At 39.7% G+C, this 20,026-nt stretch overlaps 1 protein-coding gene across 2 annotated transcripts in view; it reads left to right on the top strand.

The window, feature by feature from the left end:
- The window catches only part of sult6b1 (sulfotransferase family, cytosolic, 6b, member 1), a 29,726-nt gene extending 9,856 nt beyond the window's left edge, over nt 1-19,870 (top strand). For both annotated transcript variants that reach the window (XM_034237290.1, XM_034237289.1), the window contains 5 exons: nt 13,658-13,747; nt 14,288-14,411; nt 15,808-15,902; nt 17,782-17,938; nt 18,532-19,870. In XM_034237290.1, coding sequence (XP_034093181.1) covers nt 13,658-13,747; nt 14,288-14,411; nt 15,808-15,902; nt 17,782-17,938; nt 18,532-18,659 — 594 coding nt within the window. In that variant the 3' untranslated portion in view covers nt 18,660-19,870. The remainder of the gene's footprint in view (nt 1-13,657; nt 13,748-14,287; nt 14,412-15,807; nt 15,903-17,781; nt 17,939-18,531) is intronic.
- The last annotated feature ends 156 nt before the right edge of the window (nt 19,871-20,026 follow it).

Raw genomic sequence — 20,026 nt, 5'->3', positions numbered from 1 at the left:
CAGCAGCAGCAGAGCCTGGGGTAGCAGTGGCTCAAGGTGCAGAGGAGGAGGGCACTGACATCAGAGAGGGTTTGATGCGCTACCTGAATACCTAAATATGCATTGTATTGTATTCATTGTATTGAACATAAATCAATCTTTTTTTTTTCATATACATGTGTTTGTCAAATGTTTCAAACAAATGTTATCTGAATTGAATATTTAGTAAATATTTGAATTTCAAGCACCAGTATGTGCCCCATAATAAGAACATTTGAGGAAATATCAGATCATGAAAAGAAAATCTTTCTAATAAATTAAGCGAATATCAAAGCTAACTATAAACATAAATACTAAAGTGTAAAACACAGCAAAACTATATTCATAAATGCAAGTGTAAAATAGTGTGGACAATTGTAAACATGGATGGAGGCTAAAGTATCCACAACATAAAATAATATATTAAAATATAACCTCAATCTTTCTTCTAGACATGTTAAAAGCTTGCTTGAATGGGTTATAGGTTTCTTTTGTTCTCTCGTCTTTGAAATATATAAGGAATGTGTTGTTTGAATCTAGTAGAACTAGGGTATTACAATTGAGCAATTTCTACATATATTATGTATTTATCATGTATTCTTAATACTATTACAAAATAAACATGTAATAATGTTTTAGAGGAGGACCTCAAGCTAGCAAACTCCATTTCTTGCTTTAAATCTCTTAAAACTAAGGGGCTTTTTCCTAACTGATGGTGTTTGTTATTGCTTTATAAATTCATGTATGTTTATATCTTCTCTAAATCAAGATTATGTGAATCTGATTTTTTTCTGTTGGGTGCAATTCATTATCAACAAGAGATAAGATAAGTAAAATAAGTACTTTATTGATGGCAGTATAAAAATACAAAAAAAATGTTGTATCAAAAAGGCATGCCATTAAACAATACAAATAAAAAAAAATGTAAAACTGTATCGCAGCCAGCATAAATATACATGGCATTGTAAAAATAAATATAAAATGAACATTTGAAAGAAAATAAACAAGTAAGTACAAATGTTGCATTTCAAAATTAACTAGATAAAAAATATATAATATGTACAATAACTATTAAGGTTATTTTAAGTATCACGGAGGAGACGGGCCACGTCGGCTGCCCAGTCCCCCTAGCACCTTGCCAAGAGTGCGCAGGAAGGCTAGGTTGAAGGTCTCTGCTTGAGCGGCCTCCTCCCTTCTCAAGACGGCCTCCTCCCTTTTCAAGGCCGCATCCAACTCCCATCTCCGCTCAGCAGACGCTTTGGCCCAGTCCAAGTGCCGTTCCTGCTGGGCCATGTGCTGTTCATGGTGCCGTTCCTGCTGGGCCCGATCCTCTCCTCCTCGTTTCCTCTTGCCTGGGTGACAATAAGATAATAATTAGCAATAAGGAAAAAACACAGGACAGGTACAGGTCACACAAGGATATAAGAATAACATGTATAAACAGAACAACAGTAAGGTGAACTAAAGAAAGTTCTGGCCCTAGATGTTTACAATGATTGTGAAAGTGAATTACATTATGTCCAGCCTGTTGATAATGAATATATGTATATGTATATGATAGGATGTCACACACAACTGTACTAGCTGCTTACTAGCTAAGACTTTACTTGTAACAGAGCATTTCCACACAGTGGTATAGCTTATTTTAATTACTGACGATGGATGATCCAAGGTTTAAAAAAACAAAACACAATTCCAGTCGTTTTGCCATTTCTATTTCTTACCTAGAACCACACGCTGCGGTGTCGTGATGGCACTCGGCGTTGGTGGTTGAGTTGGTGTCGGTTCTTCGGCTGGTGTCTGTGGTTCGATGACGATGTTGTGGACGGAACACTGCCATCACCCGTTGTTCGGGAATGTTCCTCCTCACGAGTCCCAATGTAATCATCTAGAACAGCAAAATGACTTGTTAATTCCACAAACTACTGCAGCACAATACTAAATAGCAACAACAACTATAGAAAAGAAAAACTGAATGTAAACAATGGAATATATGGTGTTAGCAAACAATAGCTCTAGCTAAGGCTATCTGCCTTAGCTAGCTATGTAGCTCTTCGGGGCTCCATAAAAGCATGGGTTGTCGAACATTAATGTAAGGATAAAATAGACTTCTTTGTTAGAAGTGAGCGTACCTTGCAGGGACTCCAGTAAAGCCGTTGCAGAGTCCAGGCCTCCCTCCCTCCCAACGTTGGCCGGTAAATCTGGTCCAACAAGTCGAACCACTTCCATTGTTTCCTACCCGCACCCAGGGGCGGACTGGCCATTGGGAATACCGGGAGTTCCCCGGTGGGCCGGCGCTGTGTGTGGGCCGGAGGGCCTAAATCCTACAGGGCCACATTTGGAAGTGTTCCGGCCACTCCCTTTTTTTTTTTTTGCTTACCTAAATCCTACCGGCCCACATTTGTAAGTGTTCCGGCCCAGCCCAGCCCAGTGGGGTGTGGCCAGGGTTGGGTTGTAACGGAATACATGTAACGAAATACATGTAACAGCGTTACGTAATCAGAATACAAAAATCAAGTAACTGTATTCAGCTCGCGTTACATTTGAAAAACTAGTAATCTGATTACAGTTACTTTTGTAAACCTGAAGTGAATACATTTTGGATTACTTATTGGAATTATTGGTGGAAAGATTTCCTCACAACATTTACACCCATGGCCAAAATGTCCTTAAAATGAAGTCCGAGTTCGACATTTTAATTAATGTCCTGCCAACACTGGCAGGACAGAAGGCGACACGCCCTTTCTAAGCCATGTCCTCACATCCCAAGCCGCATGTCCGGTGCCTTGCTCAAGGGCACCACGGCAGGGCAGGAGGTGAACTGGGACCTCTCCAAGTAGAAGTCCACACTCCAAATAGGTCTGGTCGGGGACTTGAACCGGCGACCCTACGGCTCACAGTCCAAGCCCCTACTGACTGCCATAGATTTAGTCCCTAATTTTGCTCTCAAAATGGACCAGATTGATTAATTTAACTTCAACATTTAAAAAAAAATCTTCCCGGGGGAGCTTGCCCCCGGACCCCCCTAGAGGAGGTGAGGTCCACCCAAGCGGCAAACTCTGGGGAACAGCCGGGACGCCAATACGGAAGTGCCACATACTGCAGTTCATACATGGGCCGCTAGGGACTGGCTGCAGAAAGGAGCAATTTCCATAGACCCCCATGTTAAAATGCCCAACTTTACAGCAGAAAAAAACATGTTTCTACCCATGGATACAATCAATATTATTATCGATATAGTTAGATTTCACCTTCATGATTATGAATCTGTGAGTGAATTGTTTTCTAACACGACCCTTTTATTTATATTAGGTCTTAAAGTTGTTGCATAAATTAGGGCGTGGTCACTTTGATGGACATGTATATGCCTCACTGTCAGCTAACAGCAACTTGTCCACTCTGCTAGGCTACAACCATAGAGGCTACAACGTTAGTTAGTCATAGTAGGCTACTGTACTTGACCCTTTAGCTTTAGCCGTGTTCGTGGTGATTGTGCCTTTTCGGGAATATTGTTACAAATACCAGACAATTAAAATGTCGTGCTGTGCGCTTGAATGTACTAACAGAACATCCAAGAAGTCTAAAATGATAATATTATACATGTTAACCCCGTTCGCAGGTGTCTGTGTGCTTGGTAGCTTAGCTTGCTACTCATTAGCCAGCTAAGGACGTAACCCTTTATGCATACAATATACATTTGAGTTTATGATTCAGCCTTGGGTAATACTTTTATAGTCTATCTATGATGCCCATAATGCTAAACGGGAGCAAATGTTAATAGGGGACCCAATTATCCCAGTGGTGGCCGCCGGAGCTAACGGAGCAGCAGGGGGCTAGCTCCAGCCGGCGTCCCGGAGCTAGCCCACTGCGGCTCCGTTAGGTCCGGGCGGTGGAGTCCGTCTTTTCTCAACGTGTGAATGACAAGCATTAAGAATAACAAAATATAGCTAATTCTCTTGCAGATTGTCTCATTTGATTATGAATGTAACGTTTATATAGGGGAACTACACTGTTAGCAGTAACTTGGTATGCATGTATTTCATGTTAGCTTAGCTTCTTAGCCTGAGCTAGCTCTGTTTACTTCCAGTTCGGAGGCAGCAGGTCCCGCCTCGGCTCCGCCTCTTTGCCCTTATTTGGAGCAGGCGGGATTAGACTCTGACGTTGCTGTCGAGCCGTTAGTGGCCGACTCCGCCTACTAAGGGCTTCACGGCAACTCTGCAGAATTCTATGGGTGACGTCACGGACACTACGTCCATTTATATATACAGTCTATGGGTCCACCACCTGCCCACACCCCCTGTTAAATTGTCTCACCCACATTGATGTTGCTTCCTACACCCATGTTTTATTCCATGTGTCAAGTCAGGCAAATTGGGTCAAAATGTTATTGCATCAATGATCTGTTAACATTAAAATCACTAAATATATGCCGTAACTATTTTGCTCTAGGCAACTCAAGGGCTCAGGTAATGTGATTACTATATGAATAATTGTCCAAAATAACATTAAATGCATAGGGTTTTTTGTTAAGTAACATACTTTCGTCGCCGGCCGGCCGATACATGTCGCGCATTAAGTGGGCCTGTCTGTCAATTAATCCCCGGGCCACTTTTCCCCCCCAGTCCGCCCCTGCCCGCACCACTCGTGTTATTGTTGTCCTTTACTTGGCGATATTCACTCTTCATCTTTTTGAGTTTTTCCCTACACTGCAGGAAAGTCCTCGAAAATCCGCGTTCGGACATCTGTGCAGAGACATCCTGGAACACTTTCACATTTCGCGTTGTTCCGTCGAGCTCCCGCTGGATTTTATCATCCCCAATGAGATGTCGGAATGTCATCACCTCCTCGGTCGACCACGGTGTGCTTTTCTTCGACGTTGCCATGTTTGTAGCTCCTCCGTTTACAAAATGCTGTTTATAAAAATGCTGCAAGCTTGCTTCTAAATATATATGCGACGCTAGGGATGATCTCCCGCGCGATCTTGTGACGATTCTCTCTGACCAATCAGCAGTCGAGAGTGTTGACGTCACTAGTTCAGCCCTGGCCCTGGTCTGATAGAACCACGATTTTATGGGGCCGGAAAAAGAGGGAAAAAGTACCCGCTTGCCGGTGCTAGGCTATATGGAAAAGCCACCAAAAACTGGCCTGGCCGCTTGAGGACGGTTAAGGACGCTTAAACGGGGCTACCCGCTGCAGTGGAAATGCGCCATAATATTATTAAAGGTGGTTTTGTTAGGTGTTTTTTAAAAAGTATATATTTGAAGCAATGTTGGGCTTCAAATAACCAGTAAGTGATTTCCTAATACATTGCTTTTTGCTTGGTGACACAGTTTAGTTGAATACTCAATTCTGATTGGTCAAATTCCATAGGTTGTTAATTCTTGCTAACAGACCGTTGCTAAGGAGAACAGACTGTTGCTAAGGAGGATCAAGGGACTATGTGCATTTAATGCCGAAACCCGCAAAATAAAGCAAAAGTCGAGACAACTTGAAAGGATATGGCGTTCTACTAAACTTGAAGAATCTCGTTTAATTTGGCATATTACTCTCAATGAATATAAGAAAGCATTGCGTAAAGCGAGAGCAGCTTACTACTCTTCATTAATAGATGAGAATAAGAATAATGCAAGATTTCTTTTCAGCACTGTAGCCAGGCTGACAGAAAGCCACAGCTCGATTGAGCCTTCTATTCCCATAGCACTCAGTAGTAATGATTTTATGTGCTTTTTTAACGATAAAATTGTTACTCTTAGAAACAAAATTAATGACCTCTTGCCTTTGACCAGTATAGTGTTATCAACAGCTCCCGGAAACGTAAGTTCTAATATTACACTAGATAGTAAACTAGAATGCTTTTCAGCCATAAACCTTGAACAATTAAATTCAATGTTTCTCTCTTCTAAACCATCAACGTGCATGTTAGACCCAATTCCAACTAAGCTGTTGAAGGAAGTTTTTCCATTAATTAGCACTTATTTATTAAATATTATGAATATGTCTTTATTATCAGGCTATGTTCCACAATCATTCAAAGTAGCAGTGATAAAACCGCTTCTTAAAAAGCACAACCTCGATCCAGAGGTTTTAGCCAACTATAGACCTATTTCTAATCTTCCGTTCCTCTCAAAAATTCTTGAGAAAGCGGTCGCAAAACAGCTGTGTGATTACTTAAAAAACAATGATTTATTTGAAGATTTTCAGTCTGGCTTTAGAACACATCATAGCACAGAGACAGCTCTGGTTAAAGTCACAAATGACATTCTAATAGCCTCTGACAAGGGACGTGTCTCTATTCTTGTTTTGCTCGATCTCAGTGCTGCATTTGATACTATCGACCATGATATCTTATTGCAAAGACTAGAGCACTTAGTTGGCATACAGGGAACTGCTTTAGACTGGTTTAGGTCCTATCTATCTGAACGCTCTCAGTTTGTACGTGTCAATGATGAATCTTCCACGCAAACCAAAGTTAGCCATGGAGTGCCACAGGGCTCAGTGCTCGGACCTATTTTGTTCACATTATATATGCTTCCGTTAGGCAATATTATAAGGAATCATTCTGTAAACTTTCATTGTTATGCGGATGATACTCAACTATATTTATCAATCAAGCCTGATGAAATTAATCATCTAAATAAAATTCAAGACTGCCTTAAGGACTTAAAAACGTGGATGACCTTAAACTTTTTGATGTTAAACACGACCAAAACTGAAGTTATTGTACTTGGCCCGAAGAATCTACGAAACAAATTATCTAAGGATATACTAACTATGGATGGCATTAATTTGGCCTCCAGTGAGACTGTAAGGAATCTTGGTGTTATATTTGATCAGGATTTATCCTTTAACGCCCACATAAAATCAATTTCAAGGACCGCCTACTTCCATCTACGTAACATTGCAAAAATCAGGCATATCTTGCCTCAAAACGATGCAGAGAAACTAGTCCATGCATTTGTTACTTCAAGGCTGGATTATTGTAACTCTTTATTATCAGGGTGTACCAAGAAGTCAGTCAAGTCGCTTCAGCTGATTCAAAATGCTGCGGCTCGTGTACTAACCAGAGTTAGGAAAAGGGACCACATTACTCCTGTTCTGGCTGCCTTACACTGGCTCCCTATAGAACACAGGATAGAATTTAAATTCTTCTTCTCGCCTACAAAGCCCTTAATGGGCAGGCGCCATCTTACCTTAAAGAACTCATTATACCCTACTGTCCTACTAGGGCATTGCGTTCCAAGAATGCAGGGTTGTTGGTTGTTCCTAGAGTCTCTAAAAGTACAATGGGAGCCAGAGCCTTTTCTTATCAAGCTCCACATTTGTGGAATCAGCTTCCAGTTTGTGTTCGGGCGGCAGACACCCTATCCGTTTTTAAGAGTGCGCTTAAGACCTTCCTTTTTGATAAAGCTTATAGTTAGGGCTGATTAGATCCAGCCCCTAGTTTTGCTGATATAGGCTTAGTTTGTCGGGGGACATCTTACTTCTTCCTTCTCTCTGTCTATACCTGTGTACTCTCATGTTCCGATTAACCCAGCTTCCCCAAATGTCTTTCTTTTTGGTGTCTATATACGCCGGGATCCGGAGTCATGGATGATCCTGCGCTCCTCTGTCCTGGATCGCGAGCCCTGGATCTTGAGTCGTGGCTGTGGTCCTGGATCATAGGCCCTGGATGGATATCCTCGTGGATTCATCTTCCTATTATACACACATGCATTTCCAAACATTTGGACTACCTATGTTGCAAATGTATTATCTTTTCAATTTACACACGGCATCTATTGCACGTCTGTCCGTCCTGGAGAGGGATCCCTCCTCTGTTGCTCTCCCTGAGGTTTCTCCCATTTTTCCCTTTAAACTGTGGGTTTTCTCCGGAAGTTTTTCCTTGTACGATGTGAGGGTCTAAGGACAGAGGGTGTCGTATTGTCATACTGATATTTTGTACAAACTGTAAAGTCCACTGAGACAAATGTAACATTTGTGATATTGGGCTATATAAATAAACATTGATTGATTGATTGATTGATTATATTAATCTCGAATCATTTTGTGACCACGGTACAAGTTTAAACAGGTTGTGTTGACACAGTGTAAATAGCGCCTACTCTTAGTGTGTGTGTAATATTGCACTCCTTTATTATAATCCTTTCTTCTTCCACAAACACACACCAAACCTCATTAAGTAATTAAGTAAACACATGTTGAGGGTGTCGGCCTGTGGGTGTTTAAAAGTAAAATCTGTGGATTGTTAAAGTCAGAAAATGTCTTGTGTGTGTGTGTGTGTGTGTGTGTGTGTGTGTGTGTGTGTGTGTGTGTGTGTGAGAGTGAGTGTGTGGCCTAGCATTACCATACTTGTGGGGACCTAAATCTGTTTTCTCCCTTATGGGGACATAATGGAGGTCCCCAAGTGGGGAATCATTCATTTTAGGGTGAAGACTTGGTTAGGGTAAGGGTCAGGGTTAGGCATGTGTTGGTTATGGTTAAGGTTAGGATAAGTCTCCAGGAAATGCATATAATTCAATGTAATGTCCCCTGAAGTGATGTATACATGGTGTATATATGTGTGTGTGTGCACACACACACACACATGTGTGTGTGTTTGCTGATGTATAATTAATTAATCAAGGAACATATAGTCTTTCTGTGCGCGAGCTACATGAGAAGATTGACTTTACACTCCCCTCATTTGTCTTTCTAGTATTACCTCAGAGTTTGGGATTGGGAACAAAAAATCAGCTAAACAGTTTGTAACCTGAACAAGACCAAATCCCACGACCATGTGTCTGAAATTGCTCCAGTAATCTGCATTTTCCTTAAAGCATAAAATGTGGAAGCAGTTTAGTTGTATGGGAATGCTACGTTACGTTCTGTCTACAAGTATTCAACAACAATCAACATACAAACATACAGCATTGGACAAATACCCTGCTCTTATACTTCAGTATAAAAAGACTCTGTTACAAGCAAAGTCCTGCTTTCAAAATCTTACTGAATTAAAAGAATTAGCAATGGCCCATTTCATAATAAAACAGGCTATATTATCTAATATTATTGAATTATAATTCTTTATTTATAAGGAATTATTACCTTTGATGTGTGTTCATTTGAATGTTAAAACATACAGAAGCCAGAGGAATTTAAGAGCAATAATATTCTGTAAAATGTAAAAACAAGTTAAAGGTTCAAAGTGAAATACGCCTGGCAGCTCATTCCAGGTTTGCAGGGCGTGAAAGGAAAGGCAGATCCCCAATCACCCGAACAGAGGGTGATTTAGGGACATCACGAGGAGAAAACTCTCTGATCAAAGAGTTAGATTACATGTCAGTAAACTGGATATATATGTACTGCAGTAACATGTCAGTACACTGGATATGTACTGCAGTAACATGCCAGTAAACTGGATATGTACTGCAGTAACATGTCAGTACACTGGATATGTACTGCAGTAACATGCCAGTAAACTGGATATGTACTGCAGTAACATGTCAGTACACTGGATATGTACTGCAGTAACATGCCAGTACACTGGATATGTACTGCAGTAACATGTCAGTACACTGGATATGTACTGCAGTAACATGTCAGTACACTGGATATGTACTGCAGTAACACGTCAGTACACTGGATATGTACTGCAGTAACATGTCAGTAAACTGGATATATATGTACTGCAGTAACATGTCAGTACACTGAATATGTACTGCAGTAACACGTCAGTACACTGGATATGTACTGCAGTAACACGTCAGTACACTGGATATGTACTGCAGTAACATGCCAGTAAACTGGATATGTACTGCAGTAACACGTCAGTACACTGGATATGTACTGCAGTAACATGTCAGTACACTGGATATGTACTGCAGTAACATGTCAGTACACTGGATATGTACTGCAGTAACATGTCAGTACACTGGATATGTACTGCAGTAACATGTCAGTACACTGGATATGTACTGCAGTAACATGTCCAGTACACTGGATATGTACTGCAGTAAACATGTCAGTACACTGGATATGTACTGCAGTAACATGTCAGTACACTGGATATGTACTGCAGTAACATGTCAGTACACTGGATATGTACTGCAGTAACATGTCAGTACACTGGATATGTACTGCAGTAACATGTCAGTACACTGGATATGTACTGCAGTAACATGTCAGTACACTGGATATGTACTGCAGTAACATGTTCAGTACACTGGATATGTACTGCAGTAACATGTTCAGTAAACTGGATAGGTACTGCAGTAACATGTCAGTACACTGGATATGTACTGCAGTAACATGTCAGTACACTGGATATTGTACTGCAGTAACATGTCAGTACACTGGATATGTACTGCCAGTAACATGTCAGTAAACTGGATATGTACTGCAGTAACATGTCAGTAAACTCGATATGTACTGCAGTAACATGTCAGTAAACTGGATATGTACTGCAGTAACATGTCAGTAAACTCGATATGTACTGCAGTAACATGTCAGTACACTGGATATGTACTGCAGTAACATGTCAGTAAACTGGATATGTACTGCAGTAACATGTCAGTAAACTCGATATGTACTGCAGTAACATGTCAGTAAACTGGATATATACTGCAGTAACATGTCAGTACACTGGATATGTACTGCAGTAACATGTCAGTACACTGGATATGTACTGCAGTAACATGTCAGTAAACTCGATATGTACTGCAGTAACATGTCAGTACACTGGATATATACTGCAGTAACATGTCAGTACACTGGATATGTACTGCAGTAACATGTCAGTACACTGGATATGTACTGCAGTAACATGTCAGTAAACTGGATATGTACTGCAGTAACATGTCAGTAAACTGGATATGTACTGCAGTAACATGTCAGTAAACTGGATATGTACTGCAGTAACATGTCAGTAAACTGGATATGTACTGCAGTAACACGTCAGTACACTGGATATGTACTGCAGTAACATGTCAGTAAACTGGATATGTACTGCAGTAACATGTCAGTACACTGGATATGTACTGCAGTAACATGTCAGTAAACTGGATATGTACTGCAGTAACATGTTAGTAAACTGGATATGTACTGCAGTAACATGTCAGTAAACTGGATATGTACTGCAGTAACATGTCAGTAAACTGGATATGTACTGCAGTAACACGTCAGTACACTGGATATGTACTGCAGTAACATGTTAGTAAACTGGATATGTACTGCAGTAACATGTCAGTACACTGGATATGTACTGCAGTAACATGTCAGTAAACTGGATATGTACTGCAGTAACATGTCAGTAAACTGGATATGTACTGCAGTAACATGTCAGTACACTGGATATGTACTGCAGTAACATGTCAGTAAACTGGATATGTACTGCAGTAACATGTCAGTAAACTGGATATATACTGCAGTAACATGTCAGTACACTGGATATGTACTGCAGTAACATGTCAGTAAACTGGATATGTACTGCAGTAACATGTCAGTACACTGGATATGTACTGCAGTAACATGTCAGTAAACTGGATATGTACTGCAGTAACATGTCAGTACACTGGATATGTACTGCAGTAACATGTCAGTACACTGGATATGTACTGCAGTAACATGTCAGTAAACTGGATATGTACTGCAGTAACATGCCAGTACACTGGATATGTACTGCAGTAACATGTCAGTACACTGTGTCAATTGGCACACAATATTGTGAGTGACCTGAGGCACCCTCTTGCCTCTTACTTTGAACTGTTGCCATCCGGGCGGAGATATCGTCCCCCTCTGTTCAAAAAGAACAGATCTCGGCTGTCTTTCGTCCCACAAGCCATCAAACTCCTAAATAAATGATGGCTAGGACGCACTGTTTACCCAGCTGGTCTGGCCCTGTCCCCCCTATTTCGCAAATGAGGGCCTATTCAATTCAATTCAATTCAAAACCTTTATTTATCCAGGTAAAATCCCATTGAGATCAATGATCTCTTTTTCAAGGGAGACCTGCAGCAGTAGGTTCCACAAGAAGACATAAACAACAGAACAACAAAAGGACATCATACAGCAAAATGTACAGGGATTACAATTTACATATTTAACCACATGTACAGGTACCAACAGCATCTGATTTTGTAGCATCCAACCGAGCTTTAAAAACATGTAGTGGTACTAGCTTAGTAATTTTCCATTCTTTTTGCAGACTGTTCCATGTTAGTGGAGCTGCACATCTAAAAGCTTTCTTCCCTAAGACAGTCCTAGCACTTGGCACATTTAATAAAACCACAGCATGCGATCTCAGGCAATAAGTACTTTCAATTCGCAGAGATGCCTATAGGCCCCTTTGTCATGTCTGCCGATATCTGGTTTTCTTATGTCTGTTTGTTTTAATCTGTGTCTATGTTGTTGTCAGTGACGTATTGTCTTATCTTTTTAAATGCCTTTGTGATGTGCTGCAACCCATTTTCCCCTCGGGGACAAATAAAACGAATACTACTAATGTCAGTAAACTTCATATATATGTACTGCAGTAACATGTCAGTAAACTTCATATATATGTACTGCAGTAACATGTCAGTAAACTTCATATATATGTACTGCTTTACCCAGGAAAGCTGTTGCTATAAAATGTTGTAGATGGATTTTTCTTTTTAAACACAAGAAGTCACAATGATGGCCGAGGTACTTTACACAGGTTTCAAATTGGAGAACGAGAGACTTTATTCGTAAGAGATGAACATGCATGTATAAATGACAGTTAAATTATTAAAAATATAGTTAACAGTTTCTAAAACTACAGGACGTAATATTGCGTGACTTTTGGTTGCATGTTAAGGGTAAATTAACAATAAAAATGGTGGGACTCTGACAACCTTTGTTTGAATCCTGTTTCCCACCATCAGTAAATATTTCTTTCTTAATCTTCCCTTAACCTCGAACAAAGAGAATATTTACCAAGATTTAACCAAATAGTTTACAGAGATCAGTCATTCATTCTTTATTCAATAGTCATTTTAGGCCTGGCCCGATTGAAGGAGAATGACAAGTGATCAGTCATGGCAGACGTACTCAGATGTTGTATTTGAGTAAGATTAGCTACACGTTATTGGGAAAATACTAACAATGGAAAAGTCCTGTATTCAAAATCTTTCTAAAGTAAAAGGACAAAAGAATTAGCATCAAAATATACTTGAAGTACCAAAAGTAAAAGTAATCATAATGAGTTAAGGCCTATTCAAGAATCATATGTTTTAAATGATTGTGTTATAGTTATTGATCCATTCATGTGTTCATCACTTCAATGTTCAGCTCGGTAAAGGTGGGGTTTATTTGAATACCGCTGGATGGCTATATTTATAACCAAATATTATACATTATTATTGAACTAGCTAGAACCTTAAGAAGTTGGATACATGTAGTAAAGTAAAAAGTACTACAATAGTTGTCTCAAATATAATGGAGGATAAGTATAAAGCTTCATAAAGTGTGAAAAAAATACTCAAGAGAAGTCAAAGTGTACTTCAAATGTGACTTTAACTACAGAACCATAGTACATGTATTTAGATGCATTTCAAATGATATCTCATTCTGTCTACCAGCATGCATATAAAAGGTGTTTTTGTAAGTATGTAATAATGTTTTTGTCCCGCTCTGTCCTCAGGAGGTGGAGGCGGCTCCCTCTCGGAGGTTTCTGGGGACTCACCTTCATCCCGACAACATCCCCGCCTCCTTCAATGAAAAGAAAACTAAAGTAAGTTTTAAAAAGTCTGCAGGCACACAAATAGAAACTCTAAAAGGAAAACAGTGAAAGAGAGAGAGGTTACTTCAATCCTCAAAGGGGAAACACATGAAGACGTGATGGATGTAGAAGTGGCTTTCAAAATACATCGCTATTCTTCCTCAGGTTATCCTTCTTGCAATGAATTAACTTAAAATACAAAATCTATTTATTTTGAATTCACAAAAGGTTCTGTTTTATAATTATCTTTTTGATAGTTATGATATTTTTCAAATAGGAAACACCGCTTGATTGAGTTTGAATGAAATAAAAACGTATGACTATTAAAATAGAAAATAGAATATAATTAAAATCACTATTTTGCCTTTTTAGAAATATCCCAAAGATAGAAGAAAATCAATCATTACTATCCTTTTCAATTCCAATTATATTCATCTCTCCTTTTTGACATCATGATTGATTGATTTCCTCCTTTTTCATTGACTTATTATGAATAGATTGCAGTGAAATGAGCTAAAATGTTTGTTTTAAATGGTGTTGTGTGTGTTACAGATACTGGTGATCTTCAGGAACCCTAAAGACACGCTGGTCTCGTTTTATCATTTCTCCAACAACAACCCGGTGCTGCCCTCAGAGTCCTGGGACTCCTTCTACTCCAACTTCATGAGCGGAGACGGTGAGAAAACACATGCATGACTTGACTGAGAAAAACATTTATAGATAATCATTTGCTGAACAAGCACTCCTACTTAAAATCCATTAGACCACATGGGATTACATTTCAGCCATGATACAAAGAGGTTGCTGAGTGCAAGAGGTCAAGTCATCATTAAACACTTAACCTGCAACATGGGGCTAAAGCAGGGGTGTCAAACTCAATTTAATCACGGGCCTCGTAGGAATTATGGTTGCACTCAAAGGGCCGGTTGTAACTTTAAGACTATATAAAAATACATATATAAATATTGAATATATATAAAATAATGTATTATTGCATTATTGCCTCTGCTTTGGATTATTATCTGATAGGGTAATAACTTCATAATTAACTACGTCTGAAAGCAGAAGTATAGGGCAAGTAATTGCAAGTCTCTTCAGTGAAAATGTCACAAAATGATTTAAAAAGAAAAGCGAAATTCTGGGGGGAAAAAGTGACATTTTGAAAAAAGTGACATTTTGAACAAAAAAAGTGACATTTTGAAAAAAGTGACATTTTGAAAAAAGTGACATTTTGAACAAAAAAACGGACAAAAAAATAAAAGTTCTGAGAAAAGGGGACATTCTAAGAAAAAGGCATATTTTGAAGAAAAAAAGTCAAATTCTGAGAAAAAAGTCAAGAAAAAAAAGTGAAGTTTTGAAGAAAAAAAGTGACATTTTGGGGGAAAGGTGACATTTTGAAGAAAAAAAACGGACAAAAAAATGCTTCTCACGCCTTCACAGGTCAAAGGAGGGCAGCTTATCAGAACGTGCACTGATAACATAACGTCTTAAAACCTAGGGTGCAAAAGTACCAATTTAAAAGTTATCAATTACAGGAGAAAGGTCAAACATATTGGACATTCATTGACATCACAATCATGACATCTAGTTATTATTAAATAGGTTACATGCAAGCCTAATTTCCTGCACAACATGTGTATACTAACATATAATGAGTGCTGCAGAAATGCTGTGTCACTGGAAAATGACTGTGCTCTTAAACGATGAATCACTGTCACCGCCCACAGATTACAGGGCTGTGCAGAGGTGAACCTTCTACTTTCTTTGTCATCTCAATGCCAGTTACTAACAGATCATTGCAAAACGTGTGTCTCTGACATGTGCCACACTTCCAGTCATTTGTCTTCCACTCCTAAAACACACCTACTCAATCAGCTGTGTCAAATATTTACCCAATTGTATTTATATATTCCCTGTCAGATTCTCTATCGTCCCTGAGTCTGGCTTTTTGTTACCGTGTGCTTTCTAATTTGTGTGTGTGTGTGTGTGTGTGTGTGTGTGTGTGTGTGTGTGTGTGTGTGTGTGTGTGTGTGTGTGTGTGTGTGTGTGCGTGTGTGTGTGTGTGTGTGTAGTTGCCTGGGGGTCATACTTTGACCACGCTCTGGCCTGGGAGAAGAGGATGGTCGACCCAAACGTGATGATCGTCACCTACGAGGAGCTGAAACAGGTAGATCACACACTCATCGATGTAAAAACACATTGACTTGTTCTTTCTTATAGTTGCTTCATCATTTCTTCCCTCAATGGATGCAGCCCATTCTTTCAGTTCATTTATTAAAAATCCCAGCCTGCAGATACTTGAGTTAGCTGCAGAGTCACTCATTAAAGGTCCCCTGTTATACGGTTTTTCATCAATATATTACAGGTCTCAGATATATACAGAGCCTTTCTCTGATTGGCTGAAACACCAAACAGATCATTGCAGCATTACCCATAATCCCCTCTGTTTCAGCCCTGTTTCAAAAGTGCTGATTCTCTGTCTGTTACTTTAGATGAAAATAAGGAGCCCCTCCCCACGCCCCTCTGAGAGAGATTTGGTTAAAAAGAACTCAATGGTGCTCTAGGAGGAGATTCAGGTGATAAGGTGTGGGGGGGGGGGGGGGGGGGGGGTTACCTTGGTTGCTGATTGGCTAATGGCTACACAAGACAAAACATCGTTATGACATCATAAAGTGGCCAAAATCTGATCAGCTCATTTTCAGACAGGTTTTTATAGAAATGGATCAAAAAGAGAGAGAATCTTTGTTCCTGAAACTTTCAGAGTCTCTTTCCACAGAGGGGACACATGTTGATGTAGAAGAGACATGAAGAAGAGGGGACACATGTTGATGTAGAAGAGACATGAAGAAGAGGGGACACATGTTGATGTAGAAGAGACATGAAGAAGAGGGGACACATGTTGATGTAGAAGAGACATGAAGAAGAGGGGACACATGTTGATGTAGAAGAAGAGACATGAAGAAGAGGGGACACATGTTGATGTAGAAGAGACATGAAGAAGAGGGGACACATGTTGATGTAGAAGAGACATGAAGAAGAGGGGACACATGTTGATGTAGAAGAGACATGAAGAAGAGGGGACACATGTTGATGTAGAAGAGACATGAAGAAGAGGGGACACATGTTGATGTAGAAGAGACATGAAGAAGAGGGGACACATGTTGATGTAGAGAGACATGAAGAAGAGGGGACACATGTTGATGAAGAAGAGACATGAAGAAGAGGGAACACATGTTTGATGTAGAAGAGACATGAAGAAGAGGGGACACATGTTGATGTAGAAGAGACATGAAGAAGAGGGGACACATGTTGATGTAGAAGAGACATGAAGAAGAGGGGACACATGTTGATGAAGAAGAGACATGAAGAAGAGGGGGACACATGTTGATGTAGAAGAGACATGAAGAAGAGGGGACACATGTTGATGTAGAAGAGACATGAAGAAGAGGGGACACATGTTGATGTAGAAGAGACATGAAGAAGAGGGGACACATGTTGATGAAGAAGAGACATGAAGAAGAGGGGACACATGTTGATGTAGAAGAGACATGAAGAAGAGGGGACACATGTTGATGTAGAAGAGACATGAAGAAGAGGGGACACATGTTGATGTAGAAGAGACATGAAGAAGAGGGGACACATGTTGATGTAGAAGAGACATGGAGAAGAGGGGACACATGTTGATGTAGAAGAGACCTGAAGAAGAGGGGACACATGTTGATGTAGAAGAGACATGAAGAAGAGGGGACACATGTTGATGAAGAAGAGACCTGAAGAAGAGGGACACATGTTGATGTAGAAGAGACATGAAGAAGAGGGGACACATGTTGATGTAGAAGAGACATGGAGAAGAGGGGACACATGTTGATGTAGAAGAGACCTGAAGAAGAGGGGACACATGTTGATGTAGAAGAGACATGAAGAAGAGGGGACACATGTTGATGAAGAAGAGACCTGAAGAAGAGGGACACATGTTGATGTAGAAGAGACATGAAGAAGAGGATTTTGCATAATAGGTGACCTGTAATGTGTTTCCTGTCCTGCAGGACCTGAGCGATGGCATCCGTCAGATCTCCTCCTTCTTCGGCTACACTCTGACGGAGGCTCAGGTGCTTCAGATCTCAGACGGCAGCACCTTCTCCGCCATGAAACAGAGCTCCGCTAACTCCCATGAGGCTTTGGGGGACGTCATCTTCAGAAAAGGTGCCTTGCATACGGTCTCTTTATCAGTCATTATGAAGCAACAATAGCCACAGACGGCTTAAAGTTGCCTCCTCTTCCCGCTTAGTAAATCCATTATGGAACACAACTTCTACAATACATTTCAATAAATTAGTGATGGAAGAAGTGCTCAGATCCTTTGCTTGAGTAGAAATGGTAACACAACCTTAAAAATACTCAATTACAAGTTAAAGTGCTGTTTTAAAAATGTTACATAAATAAAAGTACCGAAGTAACATCAGCTAAATGTACTTCAAAATGTACTTAAGGTTGCAAATACTTAATGTGCAGAATCGCTCAAAACGTTTTGTATTAATACAAATATGATATCATTTGTTTTTTAACATAAACAAATGAGGTTTTTTCGAGACAGAGTGAATAAGCATATTTCCCGAAATGTTCAACTGTTTAAATTATGTTTAAATGCTCAACGAAATGAGGTCTGATATTCCACTATTAATATACAAGAACTTCAGTGTTGCAGATAAAGAATACTTCTTAATTATTTTTAAGCAAATTAACGAGAAATCGGTGAAATCAGAGGTTTTAACTGTGAGATATTTGTGTCCCTGCAGGCGAGGTGGGCGACTGGAAGAACCACTTCACCCCCGAACAGAGCCGAGAGATGGACGCCGCCTTCAACAAACAGCTGGCAGGAACCAGGCTGGGAGCCAAACTCAACTACCAACGCCACTGCCAGTAGGGAGCAAGGGAGCAAGGGGGGAAGGAAAGAAGGAGGAAACAAGTGCATTATGAATGGCTGTTTTATTTACTCCACTCCAAACTTTGGTTGAAAAGTTTCAAATCTTGCAGCTCACAAAACGGGCAAATTGTTGTTTTATGGATACTTTTTCTTTGTGCTAAGCTAACTTCGCTATATAATAAGAGTTTATATTTTCTAATCTTACTCTCCACCAGAAACCAGTCCTTGCAACACCTTAGGAGCGGCAACATTTGGGTTCACTTGAAGTTAATCTGTGCACTAAACACAAACATCTGTGAATAAAAAAAAACACAGCTCATCGACACAGGAAACATACAAGAAATATATCTTCTGTGGGGAATAATGAACATGCATTCAGATGCTTTTACACACATACAAATAGATTTGAACATCAGAAAGTTCACCTGAACATCAACAGAGTTTGGGGTTTGTGTGCAGCTATACTTCATATTGATATGAAATGCTAATCTGTGCAGCACATTTCAAAGCAATACAAACAAGCTATATAAAAAGTAAAAAATGGCACAATACGAAACAAATAAGACCATTTAAAGATAAGGAATTACAATTTGATCCAGCAAAACATTATCATAGTGAAGTGTTAAGGTATTAAAAACACACTTTGATTCACCTTAATGCTTTTAGGATTTAACACGTGTTGCACCCAGAATAAAAAAATGAAAGAGACATACAGCAATACCATTTAAAAATGAACATATCATTTAAAAATCAAACATGATTGTCACACAATGAAAGTGGACCGAGGTAATACAATCCTGATGGTGTTTTCTGAAACGTGTGTGCATCTACAGGTGTATTTGTTTTCAGCCCATTCCTGTTGGCTCTGATTCAGGTCTGTATTCAGTCACATCAGAGATGATCAGATATACTGGGTGTGATTGTATTCAGCAGCTAAAATCAGGAGCACATTAATGTTACTTCTCAGGTTGTTTGACTATGTTTAAAAAACACATTTAACATTTGAATTATTGTCAAACTGGCAGCTACCTGTCTGAACTCGTGGGAAAACGCACGTCATTCTGGTTTTTGAAATTGTGGCTTTTATACAACTTTGTGAATACGGGCTTTTATACATTTGCACAATCACTGTTTATTCTGTATGGTTATTACATGCAGTGCATCACTGTACATGATCACGATTAAAATAACACCCTTTTCCAGACCACTTACTTCATCTCCATTTCTTTGACTCCATCTCACATAAGTGGAACGCAGGAATACGAGGATGTGTATCCTTCTTTTATAACTAGTTTGCTATGCCCTAATGCAGGGGTCTCAAACTCTTGGTCCGGGGGCCAAATCCGGCCCGTCACTTCATTGTATGT

The sequence above is a fragment of the Gymnodraco acuticeps genome, unplaced genomic scaffold (genome assembly GCF_902827175.1).
Source record: "Gymnodraco acuticeps unplaced genomic scaffold, fGymAcu1.1, whole genome shotgun sequence".
In the NCBI taxonomy this organism is placed as follows: Eukaryota; Metazoa; Chordata; class Actinopteri; order Perciformes; family Bathydraconidae; genus Gymnodraco; species Gymnodraco acuticeps.
This window is presented reverse-complemented; position numbering and strand designations above follow the sequence as displayed.